The sequence below is a fragment of the Gopherus flavomarginatus genome, chromosome 4 (assembly GCF_025201925.1).
Source record: "Gopherus flavomarginatus isolate rGopFla2 chromosome 4, rGopFla2.mat.asm, whole genome shotgun sequence".
In the NCBI taxonomy this organism is placed as follows: domain Eukaryota; kingdom Metazoa; phylum Chordata; order Testudines; family Testudinidae; genus Gopherus; species Gopherus flavomarginatus.
The window spans coordinates 51,390,354-51,415,686 of NC_066620.1; the positions used below are offsets into that span (position 1 = coordinate 51,390,354).

General features: G+C 39.0%; 2 protein-coding genes and 1 long non-coding RNA gene across 6 annotated transcripts in view; 1 reads left to right on the forward strand and 2 right to left on the reverse strand.

Moving 5' to 3' along the window:
• GPATCH2 (G-patch domain containing 2) overlaps positions 1–6,206 on the reverse strand; it is a 203,684-nt gene extending 197,478 nt beyond the window's left edge. For all 3 annotated transcript variants that reach the window (XM_050950232.1, XM_050950231.1, XM_050950234.1), the window contains exon 1: positions 6,012–6,206. In XM_050950232.1, coding sequence (XP_050806189.1) covers positions 6,012–6,067 — 56 coding nt within the window. In that variant the 5' untranslated portion in view covers positions 6,068–6,206. The remainder of the gene's footprint in view (positions 1–6,011) is intronic.
• Positions 6,207–6,474: 268 nt separating this feature from the next.
• SPATA17 (spermatogenesis associated 17) overlaps positions 6,475–25,333 on the forward strand; it is a 163,325-nt gene continuing 144,466 nt past the window's right edge. Inside the window, exons 1-4 of one of the 2 annotated variants that reach the window (XM_050950250.1) lie at positions 6,475–6,548; positions 11,234–11,323; positions 13,313–13,394; positions 20,781–20,831. In XM_050950250.1, coding sequence (XP_050806207.1) covers positions 6,481–6,548; positions 11,234–11,323; positions 13,313–13,394; positions 20,781–20,831 — 291 coding nt within the window. In that variant the 5' untranslated portion in view covers positions 6,475–6,480. Of the gene's footprint in view, positions 6,549–8,918; positions 8,998–11,233; positions 11,324–13,312; positions 13,395–20,780; positions 20,832–25,333 lie in introns of those variants that run through there. The other variant, XM_050950251.1, reaches the window with a different exon arrangement.
• On the reverse strand, positions 16,285–18,366 carry LOC127049474 (uncharacterized). Its single transcript, XR_007773997.1, has 3 exons — positions 18,245–18,366; positions 16,698–16,985; positions 16,285–16,602 (listed from the first exon to the last, which is right to left on the reverse strand). It is a non-coding gene; the product is annotated as an uncharacterized LOC127049474 (long non-coding RNA).

Consider the following 25,333-nt stretch of genomic DNA (forward strand, 5'->3'; position numbering starts at 1 on the left):
GCAGGGAAGGAGACCTGCTTGTTCGGGGAACGCGAGAGCAAACCGGGGAAGGAGACCATCTTCGCCGCGGTTTGCTCTCGCGTTCCCGGAACCACCCAGCAAACCGCAGGGAAGGAGACCTGCTTGCTCGGGGGTTCGGGGAACGCGAGAGCAAACCAGGGAAGGAGACCAGCTTCGCCGCGGTTTGCTCTCGCGTTCCCCGAACCACCCTGCAAACCGCAGGGAAGGAGACTTGCTTGCTCGGGGTTCGGGGAACGCGAGAGCAAACCGGGGAAGGAGACCAGCTTGATTACCAGAGGCTTCCTCAGGTATGCTGGGATACCTGCTTATTCCACGGAGGTCAAGAAAAGCGCTGGTAAGTGTCTACACTTGATTACCAGCGCTGGATCACCAGCGCTGGATCCTCTACACCCGAGACAAAACGGGAGTACGGCCAGCGCTGCAAACAGGGAGTTGCAGCGCTGGTGATGCCCTGCAGATGTGTACACCTCCTAAGTTGCAGCGCTGTAACCCCCTCACCAGCGCTGCAACTTTGTGATGTAGACAAGCCCTGAGTCTGTGTTCCACCACACCTCTGAGGCATAACCTTAGTCTGTGTTCCACCACACCTCTGAGGATTTGGCCTGCCCTTACTTATGGCTTGCCTACATGGGGAAACTGACTGGCAGTAATAGGAATAAAATCATATCATTATAACTATGCTGGTAAAATGCCCCATGTGGACACACTAGTTTATTCCAAAATAGAGTGTCCACATGGGAAAATATAACGGCACAGATATAGAAGTATAATTATATCTCTATAGTTTTGCTGGTCAATCTCACAGTCCTAGTGAATGCTAATTAGACTTCTATTATTGTCTGAAGTTTCAAATAGGAACCCCTATCTGTTATATACTTTAAGTTATCATATTTCTCGATACCTATTGATACAAGTATGATTTGTCATGGACTGTGCCCATTCAGAGCAGAAAATTCATCTGAAGTGAACATGCTTTGGAAACCAGTGAGAAATTTTCAAAAAGCATTGGGCAATAACGTTCTCAATTCCCATTGTAAATCAAGTTTTATGAGTCTTGTGCTCCTGCAATTAACTGATAAGTACTCTTTACCCGTATATAAAATCTTTTAATTGATCCTAATACACCTCTGACTGAACAGATGAAAATCTACCCAGCCTCAGTGGCCTCATCTACACAACAGTTACAACATGGCTATAACCTACCTGTCTTACAATACCAAATACATTTGGTTCGGCATGTGTACAGTGTTCACTTAGTATGATTATATGATTACTTGGTCTTGTCAAATCAAAGTCCATGCTGCACGTTTAGAATACAAACCAAGTTATAACTGAATTTCCCAGTCTGGTTTTTACTGTAGTGTACACAGAGCTCACTTCAAGATTTTGCCGCTCTTGAAAACCCAAGAAAGTACATTTGATTTATTTTAACAATTCTTTCTTTTCTCTTTTGTATGAATTAAGGAATGGGAGTAGAAGTTAGAAAGTGCAGACTAACTGCTTCTATTTATTTATAGTGAGAAACCACTTTTAACATTCTGCAGAGTTTTTCCAGCAAGTTAATACTTATCAGCATATCCCTTTTCTGGCTTTTTATTTTGTGTCAATCTTATACTTCGCAGATGGGAATGAATTCTTTTAACTGAAGTATTATCCAAAGGCTGGCCCAAAAGAGACATTTAGAAATGTGTGTTTCTGGAACAGGTTGAAAAAACAACAATTAATTACAATTGTCAACAGCAACTACAGAGTGCATTCAGTCAGAAAAGATAAAATTCAGGAATGTTAATAATATGGAATATACAGCATAACACAAGCTGGACCTTCCCCAAAATATTTTTAATATAGAACCCATAGTTCAGTGTGCCTAACATTAGACTGTAAAAACACAGTTACAGAACTGTCCACTGCCAGTGACAAAAACTGTATCTTCTCTCACAGATGATATTGCTGCACTAACAGTGTAGTTTGCCTCCAGTGACCCACACATTTATATAAAATAGTTTTAATGGGGTTTACTAAATGTTGACTCCTTTCCTCTCTACGCACTCTTTCCAAGATAAATAAAAGCAGCTACAATATATGTACATCACTTCAATGTCAAAATATTTTCGTGTCCAATACTATTAAAACTACCATTACAATTTTTTTTTAAAAAAATCAAGGCCTTTTACATGAAATATCATGTTTGACACTTCTTGTTAAAGAAAATGAGAACTACCATTGCCCTTTTTAAGATATGGATGTAAATGGAGTGAAATAAAGTGCAGCAACAAAAACTTGATACAAAGACCTCATTAATTGTCCAGGTAAGAACTACCTGAACCATTAGACAATATTTATATGATGGAATGAAGAAATCATTATCAGAATAATCAAAGAGCCAAAAAGTGTCCAAAACACAAGCTTTCCCTAAATGGTAGTGTGTATTGATAACATATCTGAGAAACACTCAACTAATATATAAACTCCTGCCATCCATAGATTCACAGACTCTAGGACTGGAAAGGACCTTGAAAGGTCATCGAGTCCAGTCCCCTCCCCCAATGGCAGAACCAAATACTGTCTAGACCATCCCTGATAGACATTTATCTAACCTACTCTTAAATATCTCCAGAGATGGAGATTCCACAATCTCCCTAGGCAGTTTATTCCAATGTTTAACCACCCTGACAGTTAGGAAGTTTTTCCTAATGTCCAACCTAAACCTCCTTTGCTGCAGTTTAAGCCCATTGCTTCTTGTTCTATACTCAGAGGCTAAGATGAACAAGTTTTCTCTCACCTCCTTATGACACCCTTTTAGATACCTGAAAACTGCTATCATGTCCCCTTCTCAGTCTTCTCTTTTCCAAATTAAACAAACCCAATTCTTTCAGCCTTCCTTCATAGGTCATGTTCTCTAGGCCTTTAATCACTCTTGCTGCTCTTCTCTGGACCCTCTCCAATTTCTCCTCATCTTTCTTGAAATGCGATGCCCAGAACTGGACACAATACAATCCAGAGTAAGCAAAACACATTGCTGAAACAGACTAAAGAGGTATAACAGAATTATCTTCTTGAATTCTCCATATAACTATCTTTTTTAGAACTCTTAATATTTCAAAAAGGTATGGCTTCGCAGAAGCTCAAGTACTATACCATGAGACGTTAATTTTCTTTGGTTCCTTAATATTACAAATTTTACTAAAATAGATTTCCATTGAAGCATAGCTTCCTGGATAACCTACGTACAGAGGAATGAGGGGCTAATAGTTTTGAGTAGTCCAAAGTATATTTAGCAGACCTCCAGAGCTGGCAAACTATAATTAAAAAAGATAACTAGATTTTGGATTCTTCTCTCTATACCAAACAGTTCTGGGCAATATCTTTGGGCCAGTATAGCCAACTTCCATAAAACCCTGCACTTACAATCAAGGTTAGCATTATGGCTTGATCATTCAGTAGTTGTTAGTAACAATTATAACCTGACTCTTTAAAAGAAAGGGACTGTAGTATGTTATCACTCATAAAAGTAAAATAGAGGACATACAATCTATTAGTCATCAGTGTGAACTATGTTACTGTGCTGTCTCGGAGTGCTAACTCGTTCAGGATATACATTATTTCATGACTTCTGTGAATAGCAAATATAATTTTCACAGAATTTTTGGGAAACTATTTACTGCAGTAAGATGACAAAACTTTTTAGAGGTATTTCACTTGGTTTTGCCTTTGAAACATATCTCTTTGGCTCAAAAGTTTGAGTATAATATCTTATTTTTGTCCAGCTAAAAGAAAACTACTTTGGTACACTTTTCCTCCAAGACCTGTGAGTGTGTATATACACACACACTATATTATATATAACACACACACAGGTCTTGGAGGAAATATCTGTGTTACTTGGTCACCACTACAGGTGGAAGTTCTACCATTATTTGTTTTCCTAGCTTGGAACCTTCCTTGACATTCTTCCTCTAATCTTTAACTCCATTATAAACCAACATTAAACTTTTCCAACAATTCCTTTCTTAGTTTAGAACAAAAACTGCTGAGCAGTTTTAATGGTATAGTAGTCTAAGGTCTCAAGAATTTTAATAATAATGCTCTTTGCATAAAAGAGAGAGGAAAGGAGCCACAAGACATACGGACTCCATCCTACAATCCTGGTTTACACTAACAGATCTGATCATAACAGTGGGACTATAGCATCCTTGTGTTCATTTTCAGTCTTTGTAATGAACCTAATGCACATTAAAGGTTTATTTTGGTTGTTTTGAAACTAACTTATTTCTGAATTATACAAAAAAGTGAAAAATGTGTAAGGAAAGAGAGCTTTGCATTGGGTGTTTAACGTTTATCAACACTAGAATCTTAACACTTCTTAATCAATGTTTAGTGTAGTGGTCACGTAAAATTTCCTACACCTCAAGCTTCCTCTTAACTCGATGCAAAGAAAGGTTTACATGATGGTTGCACAATGTTTTCTACTAGGATGCTTCTAACATTTAATGCAGAAAACCATTTAATGCAGTACATGAAGTTTTCATTAATAACCCAGTATAAAATTCTATAATGTTCCAGTTGTGGTTGGGTCTTCAACCACTTTCTCATAATATTGGTGATATCAGCAGCCTGCATTCTCAATTTGGACTGTGGACATTATTCATTTTAGGGAGATGTTTTTTATTGGACCAACTTCTGTTGGCGAAAGTGACAAGCTTTCAAGCTGTTTGCTCAAAAGCTTGTCACTTTTGCCAATAGAAGTTGGTCCAATAAAAAAAATTACCTCACCCACCTCATCTCTCTAATTTCCTGAGACCAACATAGTTACAACAACACTGCAAACAACTATGCATTTTGTCTGTCAATTGGTTGTTTGTCTCATCTTCTTTCTATCCCTCTCTGGTCCTTCCACTGCCATTGGAACACTGTCAACCCTCTGTGGCCCTCTAGCCTTCCCTCCTACTTTCCCTTTCTTCCCCACTCATACAGATACCACTTTTTCCTTTCCTTCCCTTTCTACTTCCTTTGTCAAATTCCACTTACTCCATTCCTATAATAAAAATAAATTATTTGGAACTACTTCAGCAGAACTATACAGTGGGAACACACGCCTGCTATTTTTTTTTCTAACTATTGTTTGCAAGGTCTACTTGTTGAGTCTTGTTTCAGATAAAACTTAAGGTGTTCAGAGCAGAGACCATGTGTAAATGTGTATTTGCAAAGCAGCTACCACAAAGGAACCAGGCTCTTCATGTTCTAATACAATATAAACAACAGGTTTGAGGTGATCGGGTTTTATCTTCTGGCCTGGGAGCAACAAATCCTTTTGCACACAGCCCACTGTTCACCCATAAAATAGCAGGTGACTGAGAGGTGAAAGACCTCATGTGACAAATCTGCCAATAGTTCATGCCTTTAATGCCCTTTATAAGGATATCATCAATAATTTGGTCCTAACCAGCAGCCACGCTGTCCGATGGGCAAAAGAGGAAGGAGAGGGTTCAGAAAGGAGAAGGGAGATATTTGGTAAAAGAGAGGAGGAATGAGTCTCCACAGCACAGCAAAGGCGTAGTTTGGGGACAGGCAGCGGGGCGTTGCTCCCTCAAACAGCAAACCTCCGGCTGGCACGGAATTTACCTCCTCCATGCATGCCCCACTGTCCTGACTGGAGCCCCCATACAAAAATCAAACTACGCCTACGCAGCAACGTTTTTAAATAAAATACCAACAGGACCAGATGCTCTGGAGACGTGTGGGTCTGAGCCCCAAGCAGGAGTCACTCGTGGCAGGAATGGGATAGCGGCGTCCAGGGGGAGCAACTCCAGAGACTGAGAATCCACTCGCGGCCCAACCCTACAATCTCCCCGCAGCCCCAGGAAGCTCTAACTCGGCGCACTCGGGCCCCGCCGGGAAAGCTTCTGTCTCCAAACCACGGAGCCGCCGCCGCCACCCCCCTCCGGCCGGCCACCCATCCTCGCCCCCGTCCCAGTCCAGCCTGGCCTCACCAGCTCTTTCTCGCCGCCTGAGCTCGGGTCGGGTTGGGCTCAGCGACCCGGAACATGAACCCGGCGCCTCCCCCGGCCGCTCCCCGGGGAAGCTGATGCCGCTTCGCAGAGACTTGGGGAGGCGGCCGAAGCCGGGCGAGCGAGAACGGGTGTCAGGATCGCTCTTTGCCCGCGCCTCACTCCCCCATTATAGGAGCCCGGAAGCGGCTGCAGCACTGGCAGGAAGTAGGACCCAACCATCCGCCATGCCTTCCCCGCCTGCGGTCCGCTGCCGAGAGGGAGCTCGGATGGTACGGCCCATAGCTGGGGGTCTCGCTCACCAGTTCCCCTCACCCCAGCACTCTTCCGTGTCCTACCTCCCCGACCCCATTCTGGCGGGGCCTGTAGGGAGGAATTACCTCCCCCTCAGCCAGGTGGTACGGTCTGGTTGCCATGGTGACGGCCTGTACACCATCAGGGCAGGGGGAACATGGCCACTTTGGCCAGGCTACGAGGGAGGCTGCCAGGCCAGAGGGAGGAATATTTCCATAGGAACAGGTAACGGGCCCGCTGCCCCCGCCCCCGCGGGTCTGCATTGGCCTCATAGTACTTCCTTTCTGGGGAGGAGCATTGGTAAGAGCCAGGGCAGCGCACTGGGATGGGACACAGGTTCTCCAAATGATGGTGGCACCTTGCAAGATCACCCCCATGGCACGTCCCCAGGTCACCACATTGCACCAGCGCAGTGTTGCATTGTCACTGGGACATTGCCATGTCCAGTTAGCACTGTCATTGCTTAATAGTTATATTCCCCTAGCGCTCTTAAACCCCAATTAGAATCAGGACCCCCTGGTGCTAGGCACAGAATAAAAGGTAGTCTGTGCCCCAAAGAGCCCACAGTTATCATGCCATATGAAAATGTTGACATATCATGTCAGGTATATTACCACACTGCACCAAAGCAAGATTATTATCAAAATGTTGCTAGGTTGAATAAAAATCCCATTGTGGCACAGCAAAATAGTCTTCCCGGGGGAACCCTTTTTTGTCACCTAGTGTTCATAAGCTCAGAAAGTGATTCTTAGGGCAATCCCTTGTAGAAACCAAAGGCAATAGTAATTCTGCTTATTAAGGAGAGTGTTGTTATTACCACAAAAATGGTGTCCCAAATCCTTCACTAAAATAATGTATATAATTAACAGCTCGAAATTAGCATCCACTTCTGGAGTTTCCTGAGCATTTTATACAACACACTATTTAAATGGTAAGTTCCATAGAGAAGAGAATAATGTCTCATCCAGAGCTAAGCAAAATATTGGTGCTTAAATAATTACCTCTTTTGTCAAGGGATTTCATAGATTTTTAAGGCTCAAAGGGGCCACTGTGACAATCTATTCTGACTTCCAGTACAACAGGGGCTATAAAACTTCACCCAGTAATTTCAGCCTGAAGCCCATAACTTCTATTTGAGCTATCATTATTTTTTAGAAAGATATCCAGTCTTGTGATGGAGAATCCATTATGTCCCTAGATAAATTGGTGCAACAGTTAATAAGCATCATTGTTCAAAAAATGTACTTTATGTCTAGTCTGAATTTGTCTAGCTTCAGTTTCCAACCATTGGATCTTATTATGCCTTTTTCTGCTAAATTAAAAAGCTGTCTACTATCTGTACTCTGTCCCTTGTGTAGGGGCTTGTACACTGTGATCAAGTTACCTCTTAATGTTTCCTTGGATAAACTAAAGAGAGTGAGTTGCTTAAATCTTTCACTATAAGGCCTATTTTTCAAATCTCAGATAATTCTTATAGCTCTTTTCTGAAACCTTTCCAATTTGTCAATATGTTTTTTGAAGTGTGGATAACAGAACAGGGCACAGTACTCCATTCATGGTCTCCCTAATGCCATATATAGAGATAATACCACCTCCCTATGCCTGATAAAGAGATGTATGGAAAGGACAGTCTTTTACTTGCTAAAGGACAGTGTGTCAGTGGCAAGCCTGGAATAGAGTCCAGAATCCTGACTTGCAGTTCAAGCTGTAACCTCTGGACACACTCCTCACACACCTAAGTAGACAATTTACGTGCTTCTTACAGCTATAGCCAATTAAAAATGCAAAAACAATCACCCAGATTTGTGTTTTTGACACATATATCTAATATATAAAAGGGATACAGAATTAATTATGTCCATCTTTTTGAGATTTTTAATAGGTGACAATATCAGATTTGTGTAATTTGCAGTGTTTGCTAAATATATTGATATGCTAATTACCTTGGTCTGCTGCTTCAAGACCTTTGTGTGGCTTCTATACACTCCTATTTCCTCTAAGAATTTCACAATTAAATCACTTTTGCAGATTCAGATCATAAGAGAGTCATAATTATATTGACTAGTGCCATAATATTGTGAGTTGAAATCAGTTTTGAGTGAAGTTATTCTGAATGTAGTCTGTGTTCAGAATACATTGTATTTGTATATGCAAAACACTGTAGGTAATCGAAGTGCATTAAGTAATATTTATTTTGTGTCTGCCTTGGTTTCATGTTATTGAAAGTTACTTGGAAGCATAAGTCACAATAAATGTTTGTGAATGGTGTAAAGATAACCCTTGACATTCCAACCGAGTGTGCAGTTTGAAAGGTGAAAACCAAACCCTAGCTCCAATTGTTATCTTTCTAGTGTTGGCAAGGGCTCTTCACTACCAAAAGATAAACATTACAAGAGAAAATAGAACAAAAGATACCATAACTCTCAAGCGACATACAGAGCCATGAAACCAGATCTAGTACAGTGGTGACAAGAAAGAGTGGAAAAGTAATATCTGTCTGATATGAAGATGTAAACAAGAAATTACCAGCTAGTACAATAAATTACATACCAACAGAACAGATCACGTTCAAAGAGCAAAACCTCATTGCAAACTTTAAATAAGGAGATTGTTCTAACCCACCTCAATGTACTGGGAGCAGCTTGGAGAAGCAATAAGAAAATAATTTACAAGGGTGATAGTAAATAATGAAAATGTGATTGTAATGCTTCAATAAAGATTAAAGTATGATTTCAAATAGTTTAGTTCAGCAATGTAATAATTGTTAATTGATACTTTATTGTGAAAAGATATAATTAAACAGAAACTAGAAATGATCTTTTAGCTGGTTTCTGCCCCTCAGCATTGAAACTGCCCTTAACAATGTTACTAATGCTGTTTTTCTGGCCAAGTAACACGTCTTCTTCCCCATTCTTATTGGTCTTGATCTGTCTTTTGCCTTTGTCAGAGTTATGGCTCTCCTAATAGACTGCCCCTCCCTTGTGTCTCTCTCTGGCACTATCTGTCTGAATGCTCCTTAAGAATCTCTGTTAGGGTCTTTGCACTTGGCCCTCTTCTCTTCTTTACAACTACCTTATACTGAGACTTCCTCATTTATCATACAGCTTCTACCATTAACAATTTTCAGACTTCTGTATCCTTTGATTTATCTGCCTATTCTCATCTCATATCTTCAGCTGCCTCACCAACATCTCTTCCTGGATGACCTGCCTCCACCAGAAATTGAAAACTGAATCCTTATCTTTCCCCCCAAACCTTCCTTGTCCTCCCCTCTTCATTACCATTGGCAATTCCATTAGATGCTGCGTTCCTTGGGCTTGCAACATCATCATACTTTTATACTCTTTTCTTCCCTTCACCCTCCCACTGCACACATTGATTCTATCTTTGAATCCTACCATTTTGCCCGCTACAACATCTCCAAAACTCACTCATATTTTGCATCATTCCTAATAATGATAATATGTTAAGCTGGTGGGTGGGAGGAAAGAAAGGTTTAAAAAGAACACAAGTTATCCTGTTAAGAAAAAATTTAGATGAAAAAATCTTTCTGACTTATTGTTTTGATTTTAAAGTAAACTACTGAGAATGCTAATCACAAAAAGATTATTTTGAAAAAATGTTTTCAGAGCTGTAGATGTGAAAACTGTAGTACTGCTGATGAACTGATAGTATCATCTTCATCTCACTGAACATTTCCCATGAAATAGCTGTTAAGCAATATGTGCCGAATATTTGAAAAGGTAGGGCTGTGATGTATGAAATGACAAATGATTTGACAAATGAGTTGCTCACCAGGTTGTCTAATTCTACCTTTTCTTCCAGAATCACCTATGTAGAAAATGTTTCAGCCTGAACTGGATTTTCAATAGTTATAGTAGATACTTTTAATTAAGATGACAACGATTTCCTAGCCCTTTTTTTTCACTGTATGCTGCTTCAGTACAGCTTTGGTAACATATTTAGAGTTTGATGTAACCTTATTGTAGTTAATGGGTCTTTCTATTGATTTTACTGTGCTATGGATCAGGCCCTTACTTTTACATAATTAATTCATTTAATAATCATTGTGATAATACTGATCATAGTGAATGTATTTGATATTCATGTCAATGTCATATTTTATGTACCTCTATAGGATTTCTATTGTAATTCAGCACTAATTAATACACCATTAAAATAAAGTGTTATCCACATTTTTCATTTATGGCATAAGAAATCTAGAAGTTCATAACATATTGGCATCATTGTTCAATATCAAATGTATCTGGGAACTATGTTTCTCAGGCATTAGAAAAAAGCACATAAAATAAATGTGTCAGCACATAAGTTACAACTCCTCTAACACTGCAGTAGCTTACCCAAAAAAATCTTTTTAATGTTTCCTTTATAAAAAACCAACAACAACAGGATCCATCTGGATTCCATCAACCAGGACGTTTTACATTTTTTTACATAAAATGTTTTTAGCCTTCTTTCTTCATCCTGCATGACTTCTGGTCTCCTATGTTACTTTATGTTCCCCTCCCAAGAATGTTAACAAAGATGCATAATCAGAATGCAAAATAACTTCATTTTTCCTGTAAATCTATATTTAGATTGTTTTATATTGTTTATAATAAAATCCTTAAAATAGAGCAGAGCCATTGCACTGTTGTCCTTGCAAGATTGGGGCTTTAATTATCTCTATACTATCTAATCAACATGGGATATTTTGTTTTGCATCATTCCTAATAATGATAATATGTTAAGCTGGTGGGTGGGAGGAAAGAAAGGTTTAAAAAGAACACAAGTTATCCTGTTAAGAAAAAATTTAGATGAAAAAATCTTTCTGACTTATTGTTTTGATTTTAAAGTAAACTACTGAGAATGCTAATCACAAAAAGATTATTTTGAAAAAATGTTTTCAGAGCTGTAGATGAATACAGAAAAGCAGAGCACAATGCTGCTGTACGAATCCAGAGCTGGTTTCGAGGATGCAGAGTCCGAGCATACATCAGGTATTATGATTTTTTTTCTATTTTAAACCATATTTTCAGTCACTGATAACGTTCCAAAATTCTCTCATATTATACTTAGCTTGTTCTCTCTCTCTGAAAGTGAATGTTTCTGTAAAATGTGAACAAAAACAATTTGTTTCTGTAAAATGTGAACAAAACCAATTTGTTCAATTTTGGTTTTTGAGTAGCATAAAAATATATACATTACCATTGCAAAAAATCCTTGTGACTTTTTTTAAAACTGTACAGCTAAAATTGCTGAGGTCCAAAAGTTGACAAATGGCATGGAAATAGCAGTTTTTTTAGAACACTCTTTCAGTATTCTAGGGATATCTGAGTTTGACTTGAAAAAAATGGAATGTTGTGCATCAAGAGTGCCTATTGTACAAACTTTTCTTCCTCAGATTTTGTGGATAATGTGAACAGAACTGTATGATGTGGCCTACTGAATAAAGCACTAGCCTATGACTTAAGAGACCAGGGTTCTATTGTTGGCTCTGACTTGCTAGGTATTATTGTTATTTGACAAATAGCATGTGATCATATAATTAAAAACTGAGGCCCTGGTTCTGCAAAGTGTTCCATACTTGGAAACAATGGAACTACGCACGTTTAAATTAGTCATTGTCTGACAATACCAAAAGAAGGACAGGAGACACTTGATATGGTTGCAATCAGGCTGCAACTTTATTATTAGATGTCTGGGACTACCCGGTAGATAATAGTGCAGGTAGCTCCATATCATGCAGTATCTACCCAGAAACATCTTTTCTATCCAGGTCCCCCAGCCGACCCATTGCTGGGACCTTAGCATCCTGCCCCCCTTGGTTAAGGTAGGCTATAAGAAAGGGGGGAGGTGTCAGTCATAGGCGTGCCATGCCAGTCATGCCTGCTGTATCAGTCATAGGAGCCCCAACACCTCCTCCCCAATTCCGCTCCTTTCACAAACCACATCCTTTTTAATTCCTTTGCCAAGCCATTTATCTGGTCACTGTATCCCTTTCTTATGGATTATCTGCACTGGACAGATGCCCCATACTTACATAATGAGTTGCAATATCAAAGCCTAACTCCCTTCCTAACTCACCACAAAAAGCCCTCCCTGAACCTGCTGCAAGGAAGGTGAAAAAAACTCGACTCCACCTAGGCCAATCTGGTGGTGAGGGAAAAATTCCTTTCCAGTCCCCCTACAAAGCAGTGACTAGCATGATGCCCATAGCAGGTCCTGACCATACCTGGTAATTTGTCACCTCAAGGTTAGTGAAGGTAGGTGCTGCTTTGCCTGGTGTGGGGGAAAGGAGCTTCTCTTGCCAGATTCACCCCCTTTCAATTCCTCAGTCCTTTCAGTCTCTGGGGATGAGTCAGCATCGCCATACTGACCCATTGCCCCTTTTACAGAAGCTTCTAAGCCCTTTTCCTAACCCCTATTAGGAAAGCACTATTCTCCATACCCTGGCAAGCTGGACAATGCCCCCACTTAAGGTGCAGTGCAGTCATATGCATAAATCTTTGCAGGATTTGGGGCTGTCTCATAATATATTAGGAAGCAAAGCAAAGTTGTTATACTAGCACCTAAGCTGGCTGGGAATTTTTTTTTCCCTTGGAGAAATATCAACAAAGCCAAAACATGTTTCCTTATTGTCAAATTTTTTACAACTCCCAAACTGAAAATTTTAGAAGTTTTTCAGTTTTCAACATTTTCCCATTTGGCCAAAAAACGTTCTGGACCATTCAGAAGTATTAACTGTATTCTCCATGAATTGTTTAACCAGTCACACAAACACCTATTCTTAAGTGTATTTTGTAATGCTTCATAATGAATAACTTTTATAAGATTAAATTTAAGTAAGTTTGCTGTAACCCACTTTTTGGAATAAGTATACATAACATACAGCATTGCCTAAAATCTTGGAAAAATCTTTCCAGTGTAACTTATAAATATATTATTCTTTCAGTGTGATCATTTGTAATCAAAATATTTTGTTTTAGGTATCTGAACAAAATGATGATTATTATCCAGAAATGGTGGAGAGGCTATCAAGGAAGAAAACACTTTAGAAAAATGGTGGAGGTAACAAATGAGTTTTACAATTATTTTAGATATTTTATCACTCAAATGATCAGCTGTTCATTAACTTGCCCCTGGTTCTAGTCCAAAAGTTTAGAGTTTAGGCGCTGATCCTGCATACACTTATGCATATTCTTAAGTTAACTACTATGAGTAGCTCCGTTGATTTCAATTGAACTATTCATGGTTATGAAGTTGAGCACATGCATTCCTGTCTGCAGGATTAGAGACTTAGGCTTCAATCCAGCAATGAGCTCTGCACTTGCAAAAGTCTGCCTGTGTTGAGCTAATTGCAGGAAACAGGCTTTCGGTTGGAAGTACTGTTTTCCTGACAGTACTCTTAATTCTGAAAAAAACAAGTTAATATCTCTACACATCACTATCCTGTGTTTTAGTGGTTTAAATTTCCTACTTAATGAACCTTGAAATATTTGAGGTTTTGCCTTGAGGCACACAGCAGATCACAGCCAATCTAATTTCCTTGATTGACTTGAAGATAGAAATGTATGATAGCACACTATCTTAAACCTCTGTTAAGAGGTTTAGAAAATGAAGAAGATGACAATTTGCTCTTAACATACAATGGTAAAATTTTTAATCAGTAGTTTGCATCACTAATTTACAAATTTATGTTAATAGTTTCTATTCCAATACTTTGTACTTTGTTCTTCATTTTTTCTTGACTAATTTTATTGAAGCCAAATTGCTGTTTTTCAATATAGAAATAAAAATACACAGAAAGGAAAAAAATGTAGAGTACTAAATAATAATAGTTCAGATACTGTTGACTTGTTCCCCACTGGTTGACCAGCTAGTTAGTCAGACTGAGTCATCCTTATTGGCCATGTTTTCAAGGAACTTCCTATCTTATTGCAATTTGTTTGTGCAAATTGAGTTCTCTTCTGAAAAGTGACTATGTGTGCTTAGTGGGACTTAAGTGGTATATAGTCACCCCCTGGTGAATGTTCTTAACAGTAAACAAAATTAGGGTTGGACTTATCTCAAAAACATATGCAGTAAAATTCTGAAGATGGCAATTTAATCTTGACATTCAAGAATCAGAATCAAGGAACAACAGTCTCTGTTTATGGCACCTGACCACAGACTTATTTTGAGGGCTTTAGTAGGGCACAGGCACATAGGCCTTATGTCGGCCCTCTGCACTCAGGTCAATGTCACTTTTTGTTCAGATCACCAGATCTACACAGGCAGATATCTCTGGACAGTCACATATTCAAATGTCAATCTCGTGGTAGACAATAATCAGTTTGTGGTTAAAATAGTAATGCCACCATCTGATGTTCAGTCATTTATATATATATATATATGTGGGAGGTGCGTTGAGAGTGGTGACACAGACTGACAAAGTTTCTGATGTAGAGCTCTCAAATGAGGCACAAAGGGAACAACACATCATCATTTTGCTGGGTGGGGACATGGAGGAGGAATTGCATCAGTGGTGCCCTGCACTATTGCCTTGCCTTTTGAGGCTGTTTGACCTCAGCTCTTAGTGGCCTGATTCTCTTTCTATTGTTTCTTTTCAAATAATTGCCCTGGCAATTCAGTTTTGCGACAAGAGTGAGTCTCTTTTGAATTAACACAAATTCCCTTCAGTCTGTCAGAATAACAAATGTTAGAAAAAATAAACCAGCTCTCCACCCTTTAAATTAATTGTATAGCGTCTGTGAAAGTTCTTAACAAATGAAAAGTGGTTTTAATTGTGGTTACTGTAACACACTTTGTTCAGGGCACATCATTTTCTAAGCCTCCCAGTTTATGTACTGAACTGGGCAGAAACAGTAACAATGATGGGAGAGAAAAGCTAGCAATGAGGGCAAGCAGGTATCTTGAAGCTGAGGTCAAGAAATTAGAAAATGGTAGGGAGCAGCAAAGCATCAGTCTGAAGGATGGATTTAGGAGGCAATTTCTCTCATGCACAAGATGAATTTGCTTCAAATGGAGACTTTTCAAATTACATGGGCTCTAGAGACTCAAGCTTCCCCTGAAGTTCTAGAAGGTGGTAGAGGACAAATAAAGGCAAAACCGACAGTATATTTAAAAGACAGGACAATAGGATTTACCATTCTAGGTCAGATCATCCATCCATCTTGTTTCTGGTAGTAGCCAATGCCAGATGATTCAAAGAGAAACAAAAATACCCCATAAGGCTTCTCAGTTGTACAGTGGTGAGCATGGAAGAACTTCACCCCCTCAGTATCTTATGTTGTACTTACCAGCAATTTGGCTGAGGAGGACTGGATTTGACAGCTTCTGGAGTTTGTCAGTACAACTTCTGAGTTAGCCATGTGACTTTCTGCAGAATGATGTCAGGTGCATCTTTCTCCCTATTAATCAGTAGGCTCCTTACTCACTGCTCGCACATATTTATGCCCTTGGATTTAGAAAATGAACTTGAGTCTTGTGTCTAAATTGTCTGTGCACTAGCATATTGTGCTACCTTTATTAAACCACTGGGCTGGCTCAACTTGGAATATTTCAAACAATGAAATGGTCTAGCAATTTAGGACAAATTTAAGTAAAAATAGTAGTAACATTTGTGTTAAACTCTTCTTAACAATTATCTTAACGACTCTAATGATAATTAAACAGGATGCGGTGGACATGATAATTGTTAGATAAAAAAATAATTGGTCACTTTAAAATTTGTCTGCTGATAATGACTAGATTGATATCAGTTGCCAGCAAACAAGGTAAAGCATATGCACAAAATACCCATGATTACTTGATAATAAATCATTTTAATTATTATATTCAAAATTGTGAAATGAAAGTAGCACTGATGCGGAAAATAACAAAAGCTCAGGCTCATCAGATCTGCTCTCCATATGTGCATCACTCTAGTATTTTCAGTTGTTAGTATTCCAGTGCACCTCCTTCATAGTGTCCAAATCCAGTAAATAAAGTTAACTGAGTTTATAACTTTATGGAGTCATCTGTCAAATTAGTTATGTATTTTTTAAAGATAAGTGTGATAGAAAAATATACATTTTTCTGACTATTTTTGTCAAGTTAAAAGTTCTAATTAACCTTTTGTGTTCATTCTGGTTACCCTTATGATGCAAGCTGGACTGAATGGACAATTTCTTCCACAGTCTGGAGCCTTGTCCTGCAGGAAAGGAATTGGGTTTTCTTTTTTAAATAGTAGCTCAGATTTTTTTCTATGAAACACAGCCCACAGAGCAAGAAATCCCTGTAAGATAAAAGGAATTCTAAGGCTTCAGGACTATGTACCTAAAAACAGTATAAATTATGAACATATTTGTTTCTAACTTTGAAGAGATCTACCTTAAAAACATTTTAATACTTTGTATACATCACAGTTCAATGCTGTCTCAAGGCCAAATTCAGCAACTCATGTTGAGTAGTCCCCATCAATGTGACTTCTTGGGTAAATTCTACTGATTGGTGCAGAAGGGTGACACAAGGCCTCTGTACCACTTAGGCTACATGTTAGGCCCCATTCCAATTCCTGTTGAAGTGATGATTCTCCCTGAATGTAGTTGCACTGTGGACTCATTTATGTGAGGAAAATGACCCATAAGTAACAGATCATTTTCCTAGTGGAGATGAAACCTGGAAGTATTTCAGAACAGAGAAGAAAGAAGAATGTTGATAATGATAGATAACTGTGCTGGGATTTACTTATAGAGGAATTCAAAATTAATTTCTAGAAGTTCTATGTTTTGGAAGTAAACCCACAGGAGGCCCCACATACTAACATCAGGGATATGCATAATAATTTATAAATGACTGGTCCATTTTAGAATAAAATTCTTTATAGCAGGACAGAGGCCACAATACAGGAAATTATCCCCATTCAGGAAAGCACATAGGTACATACTTAAAGTTAAGCAAGTGTTTTGACGCTTTCGTGAATAGGATTGGACCTAAGCAGATACTTAAATGTTTTCCTGAATTGCAGTTAGAATGAGGAGGACAACACCATTTGCCAAACAAGCTGACATTAAATGCATTTGGTAGAATTCTTTCTGTTTTTTTTCTTCTGAAATAGAAAGTCTATTGATTAAAAGGGTACATACAGACTTTGAGCTGGTAATCAGTGAACAGCTGAATGAGGAAAACAGATTCTTCCCTCTCTAAATCCAGAAGCAATATATGGATCATCTTCCCAGGTGAACCATGATCACCACTATGGCCTTTGACCTCTGGTAGCATACACAACTTGCTGAGTCCTGTGTGATGGTTTGTGGTTAGTAGGTCTGTGCACATGGTGCGCCATCAGCCACATCTCCACCACACATGACACCCTTCACACCCCGGTTAATAGCCTTGCAGAGCCTGTCTTTGTAGTATGCAGGAAAATGTGGCCTCTGATTGCTTAACCCATCTGTATTCAGTAACCCTGTACTATGAAACAATACACATGGCATTGTGTTATGGGCCTCGTGATTTCACCCATATGGAAAGTAAAGAAAGTGTCTGTTGAGCATAAAAGAGAGTTATCTAATAGTTGCACAGTCACACATTCTGGATGCATATACAAAGTGTTTGGAGGTGGAAAAAGACAGAGAGGAATCTTTGTTAGCATTTGTTTCATTTTAGAAGTTACTTACCTTATCTTTTAAATCAGCTTAGAGCAACCAAGAAAATGTGTATTATTTAATGACCAAATCTAGAATAATTAAAATACAATAGCTACATTAATTGCTATAGCAGCCAAGGGAACACCAATTATTAAACTGCTCTATCTAGAATGACTCAACTCCATATTCCACCATATAGATTTAATTAATATTGTTCACTATATAAGTGCCAGTCTGGCTAATATCCGGAGACAAAAATGCTAGAAAAAATTGTCTCACTTTCTTTACCTTTTCCACTTTGGGACCCAGAAGCTTGATGGGATACTTGCATTTTATTACTAGAGGATCAGGTGTTTTTCCTCTAGAATCGTAAGCTGTAATTAATATTTCCTTTCTTCATTTCAGTTCTTACTTCCTTCACTCTCTTTTTCCGTAATCATCTATACAATGAAAAAAGTTAAAATACTGTTATATCTAGATGAGCAAACTTTTCTCTGTGTCTTATTTATATCCTCCATACTCCTGATAATTGACTCTTAGGATGCTGACCAGTTACTATTGCTATGAAACAAGCTTGCTACCCTTTTGGCTGTCTCCTACACTCTGTGGAACTTGAGTTGTTAGGCTCCTAAAGTTGTATGGTCCAAAACGTTGTATGTATGCAATTTAACAGTTCTTGCAGGATTATTTGTCACTAGGCATAAGGGGGAGTGCATGACAGTTTAATCAGCTGGGAGAAGGGCTTGTTACTCTTGTCAGAGAAAGAGGTTTGTAGAAGAGAGGGGAGGTAGAGATATTTGTCCCTAGGTAGAAGGTATGGAGGGTTTTGCCTGATGTGGACACTTGGGTCATTTTTCATTGTGAGAAGACTTGGATAGTCAGGCAGGACACACATTTTGAGAAGGGAGAATAGGATTTTTCCCTACATTTCAGGTATAGTATTGTAAAGAAAGGGAAGTTGTCTGCGTAATTCTCCATGTGACTAATCTTTGCCTTAGTCCCATGCTCTTGTAAGAGCAGGCTATTATAAGGCCCCTTTTTATGAGAGTCACCTTCCTCAATAGTGTTCTGGCTCAAAAGCGTAAGCGTCATCAACATGTAGAAGTGGAATTCCCTGAGCAGATCAGGAGAGAAGCCAAAAAGGTGTTTTAAACTATTCTTGCTCAGTGACAAAACAGGAGCCCCAAGGTCATTACCGAACCCTGGCTACTTCCAACAAAAAATTAATTCATAAACTGGCTGTACCAGCTTTTGCATTCTTACCAAATTTGGAAACGATGAGAGGTGAAGCAAAATTGAATCCATTTAATCTAACAGCTTCAGAATATTCCTGGGAATGGAACGCATTATTTCGTTGCTATATTTGTAGTCTACAGCTAACACCAGTCATGAAAGATTTATGGAGAGAAAAGTTAAGACAGATGCCATTAACTGTTCTAATTCATAATTTTGAAGTTGAGCTGCTGTTTGAACATCCATAGAAAGCAAAACATTTTCAAATTTAAGACATTAGAATTTCTGCAACTTTCTGCATAAAAATTGCATCTTTGCAATTGTTTCTGTTTATATTATTAGTGAAGCAGTATAATATTAAAGTAAGTATTTAAAATGCACTCTAATTAAACTGCAGGACTTATGCCTTACTTAATGTAATGAAGAAACAGAATTTAAAATGAAGTAGCATCATTGTATTCATTTGTAAATAACATATTGCAGCCAACTGTTCCTTAATTGCCCAGACTGTTGATAAATAATCCAGTCCTGCTGCTCTCCACAGACAATTTGCTTTGGATCAGAGTAGGCAATTCAAATAACACTAATTACAGTGAAACCCTTTTATAGTGAATTCCTGTTTGCCATGGGGGAAAAAATTCACTATATCAGGGGGAAGCACTTTTGCCTTTGATTTGTGTCTAAAACATGAGAAAAACATAAAGCCGCATGTTGTGCTAAATAAAGAACGTACACTTACATTTAAAGTACTTATATTTTACTTTTTATGATACAGTTGTGAATTATATTCATTTTGCATTTGTAATTAGAGGGCGGAACAGATGTGAAAGCTTAGTTTAAAGTGATGTATCCATTAAAATAACCTATGCTGCCAAGTGATTGTTCAGTATAACAGGGGATCTGTTCACTATGAGAGGAATTCTACTTTATTGGAAGGAAACCAGGACTTTAGGAAATGTTGTCTATATCAGGGGAGTCACTGTAACATGGTATCATTGTATTTATGATCTTATGATGTTAAAATGAATATTAAATGAAACAAAATTCCCAGAATTACTCGGGAGGCTGCTAAGTACATAACATTTAGTACAGATGGTTGGAAGGCACAATTTTGCTCCATCACCGCATCCGTATCCTTGAATGATTTCAACTGAAGACAGCATTTCTTTGAATTTTTCATTAAACCAGACGTCTTGAAATATGAATTCCTTTTATGTTCTGTGAGTTTTGGTTAAAAGAACCCCAGTGAATAAATCATATAATACTACGTGTCACCAGCACTTGTGAATATTTCTGCTTTGTTATTCTACTCTCAGTAGAGCACCATTGATTATCAAACTCAGCGGAGAGCATTTTATGATCATATATCTCCATTAGCTCCTACTTTGACTACCATAGATTTTTCTGGTTAAGCCTGCATTATGTATTAGGAAGCCTATCTCTTCAATATAAAGTTTGATTTTATTCTCTCTAAGCCTAGAACTCTTATTATGTATTATGTATAAAGATTCTTATCTTTTATATGTAAAAATAGGAGCACTATCTTTGTGTAACTGAAATGTATGCCATCTTTTTTTTTCTTGATTCACAGACAGCATATTTTATTATGAAGATGAATTTCTACAATGAAATGGCTGTCAGGGTAAATATTTCTTCACTTGTTAAACAAATGAAAAGTCAATTGTGCTCCGAATTTGCTTTTAATAAAATGAGCAAACCAGAATATATAAACTTGATTGATATGCTGATGGTAAAGGGGAGGAAATAGCATATAGTTAAAAATTAAAGTTACACTAAGTAATCATGGTAGTATTTGAAAATTACTGCTAGATTTAAGACATTTGTATGTAAATTCTTGTAGCTTTTATCATATGGTGATAAAAGACAAAAATACCAAAAAGCAACCCACATATATGCATCTGTGTGTGTGTGTGTGTGAATGTACAAACATAAACTGAATTCCCATCTTTGTAAACTATGACTTTGTCTGACTCCTCCAAATCATAGTATCATATCTGTGTCTATAACATCTTTAATGTAACTTTTATGCTCTATTCTTTTGGATTAAATTAGTAGAACTTCCATGCATTTATGTATTGTTAGATAGTACGTCATATTAGCCACTGTCATATTTCAACTTTTATTAAATGCAGTAGTTTAATATTCATAGAGCCCATTAGCCCCATAAATTGATAGGGTGCCTGACTGAATCCATTTGCAAAATACATTTGGACCAATTAAAATAAACTTATAACAACACTAAGAATGGTTGTTTTTACTAACATTGTGGTTTTAATCAGGAAAGAACTGAGTGGATTAGACATTAATAGCCTGTAATACCTTCAAAGATAGTTAATGAATAGCCAGACCTTGTCTGGTTGATAAACTTAGGATATTCTAAGTCACTTATATGTCTGATTGTTTCATACGAAAAAACATCTTTTTAAATTTTAATTGTTAAGTTGTGCATTTCTTGTCTCTTACTTATCTACCTTTGGCTACTAACTTAGACATATTTACAACTGGTTGAAATGTGGACCAGTGAGCCAGTGTGCAGGAGGAGCATAGAGGCTATTGGCTGTCTTTGAGAGGAAGTGAAACACAGACAGCGGTCACAGTCTTCATCCTTATACTGCAGGAATATAGATCAAAAACTAAGAAAAAGTGAATAATTTTAACATTATTTTTCAAGATCAATCAATATGGAGCTCCCTTTAAACTCTCGTTCAGCTGCTAGAAGCTATAACTGAGAAAAATTTCAAGGAAATTTTAATAAAATTTTGTGGCATTTTTATACATATCATACAGAAATGCTTTGAAACAATAACTTCCTAATTTCCTATGTAAATCTTCCCTCCTCCTTCATTTTTAGTTTCACAGTAGGAGGAGGTGCAGTGTAAATAAGCATCTTATTCTTTTGAATTATATTAGTACTCCACAGAGGAGGTAAGAACACAGCAGACTTTATGTATCATTGTGAATTTTAATGATTTTGAAAGGTTCTGGATTGATAGCCTTGGCACAGAACAGACACATGAGCAGTGACAGTGCAAGCTTCTCTCACAAAACCCCTGCTAACATGTGTCAGCCCTGATCTAAAGAAACCTCTAGATGGCTAGGGTAGTTCAGTCTCCAGACGCATTTGTCTCTGATGAAACTGCCAGGAAGGGTGGCAAGTAGCAGTGATAGTTTGTGCAATATATATGTTTGTTCCCTAGGAACCAGACAGGGACCACAAAATGCATTTCACATAGCTTACTGAGCAGCTATCATATGATGGTATCTTTGGTCTTGTAATGGACATTGTAATTACTTCATTAGTTAATAATATTGCAAATATTTTTTCTCAGGAAATAACAGGAAAATGCTCTGCTGCATGTGCCTTTTGTAAGAGAAAACATGGATACATATTAATACATGGCATGGCCCTGTAATTTATTTATTCTGCTGCAGAAGCAGTCATCCAGCTGGCAAAATGAACACAAGTTAATTGACTAAATACATAGGCAAAACTGTGCTGACCTCAGTGATGATGTAATCAGTGATTCTTTAGAGAAAGAAGGATGCAAACAATCCTTATGCTTCATTTAATAAAAACAGAGAATAATAACATTTGTCAAAGGGAAAACTGCAAAATCTATTGTATCCATTACATAAGTGGTTAGCAGTGTAAAGTATTGCATTCCTGGGCCACTGGGTCCCGATCCAACAATACATTTAAGCACATGTGAAATTTTACGAACATGAATAGTCTTTGGAATGAGATCTTCATTCCCTTCCCGCCTCTTTACTCTGCATAAAAGGGCCAGAGTGCTGTAAAAGGGCCCTGAAAGCCTGATATGTTTATGGGGGGAGGATTTCCTTGATGCAGGAACTGCAGAAGACAGGCACTAGACTGTATACTAAGGATGCCATCTCAAGCCCTGATATAGGGGGTATGTTGGAGTCAGGACCGCAATACCATTTAGGGACCTGGGGTAAAAATCTGTCTGGGCTTTGAGCAGGGGGTTGGACTAGATGACCTCCTGAGGTTCCTTCCAACTCTGATATTCTATGATTCTATGAACATGCAGTGCCATGGAGATCCCCATAGGGCAGCCTTGAGAGGCTGCTGTAACAGACCTCTGGAGCTTTTTAGGTTACACCAAGGGCCTCTATCACCCTCAGAGCAGCCCAAGGTTGGGAGGGCAGAAGAGTGACTTAAACCAATTTAGTCCCCTCTTCCTCTGGGTTGTGAGTTCGGTGCTGATTCTCTCAAAGTCATAGCACAGAATCTCACCCTTGGTACATGTCTTAGGAGTTGAAGGTGCTTAGAGGCAAATCCTACCCACTTTGTGAGTAGGCTCCAATTGCCCAGAAATACATGTTTTGTTTTAGTTTATTGCTTAGTTAATAGCTATTTTAAAAGTATTCTACAATGGGATAAATGCTGCACTGATTTACATCTCATTCAGCTGAAGTCAGTGGAAAAGCACAAAATTTGTAAATCAGCTCAGAAATAGGTCCTATGTCTCTTTCAGCACTCCCAGGTTTCAGAAGCAGTTACATATTGAAGTCAAATATACTTGTTCAAAACTCCAAAGGAAAAGAGTTTGATATGCAATGTAAAACAAAACTCTTTTTTTGTACATTTGTAATCACAGTATTGAGTCTGAGATTCTCAGCTAATATAAATTTGCGTAGTCACATTGTTTTCAATGGTGTAAAACTGCCTAGTGTCACTGACTTCAGTGCAAATATATCAATTTACACCAATAGAAGATCTGGTCCATTGTTTTAATTTACTTATAAACACTGGCTGTGAGTCTCCATTGCATACATCTTGTGTAGTCATTGATACTTATGCAAGTAAAATGCTACCATTTTGATATGGTAGAGTTTCATACCCATTTTGTCTCCTTATGCACAGGTGTAAATGGCTGCACAAGATACAGGCTAGTAGAGAATAAGGTCTGCTGGGTTTAAGGATAGCTGCTATAGGGCCTGATTTACAACTGCTTTACTCCAGTTTTACATGAGTGTAAAGCCATTGAAATCAGTGGAGTTACATTAATAGAAAACTGGAGTATAAAAGTCATGAATAGGTTATTTAGTGTGTAAGTGCATTATACTCTAAGCTTTAGAAAACACTTTTAAAATCAAGATTAGATTAAAAGTGAAATGTGACTCATGGACTTAACCTCTTGTATACAATCAGTGTTTTGCCTCCTAACTAGGTTTTTTGCTGGCCCAAGCAAAAAAAAATTTTGGCTGCCCCCCGATCCCCAGCTTTTTTTTTGCTTTTACACATGTTTGCACTTTGCAGTTTTGTTTTGACTGTTCAGAATTTTAAAAAAATGAAAACAGAGAATTTGTAGTTAGTGAAATAAAACCATTTCCTACTAGTGTAATTTTAACTTTTAATTTTAACAAAACCCTCTTGCTTGGCCCAACTCTTACCTTGCTGCGGATCTGGCCCAAGGCGGATTCACCTTCCGTCACCACCGCTCCCAGGGACTGTGTTGGGGCTGCTGCTGGATCCCAGCCCTACTCATCCTTGGTCTTCGCCTTGGCCCTGGCACGAGCTGGGCTCAGCCCGGGCTGCCGCTCTGCTCCCTTCTCCCCTCCCCTGGCAGGAGGCGGCACAGAGGGGAGAAGGAGGAGGAGGAGGAGGCGGGGACAAGCCAAGGAGGAGCAGCCTGCCCGGGTGCCATGTCCCCCCATCCTCTGCAGCCGGAACAGGGCATGAACAAGCCGAGGAGGAGTGGCCTGTCCTCTGCAGCTGGGCAGGGCTGCGTTACCGGCTCTCGCCACTCTTCTGCGGTCAGGGACCACCCTCTCCCCCAAGCCCTCTCCCCCAAGCTGAGCCAGTAGTGCGGGCCTGCCCCAGCTGCAGAGGACGGGCCGCTCCTCCTCGGCTTGTTCGCGCCACTCTCCTGCGGTCAGCAGCCACCCCCTCATCCTCCCAAGCAGGAGCCAGTAGCGCAGCCCTGCCCCAGCTGCAGAGGATGGGCCGCTCCTCGGCTTGCAGCGGTGGGGACAAGCTGAGGACGAGCGGCCTGTCCTCTGCAGCTGGGGAAGGGCTGTGCTACCAGCTCCCGCCTGAGGGGTCGGGGGTGGCCGCTGCCTGTGGAGGAGTGGCGGGGACACATTCCCACTTAGCCG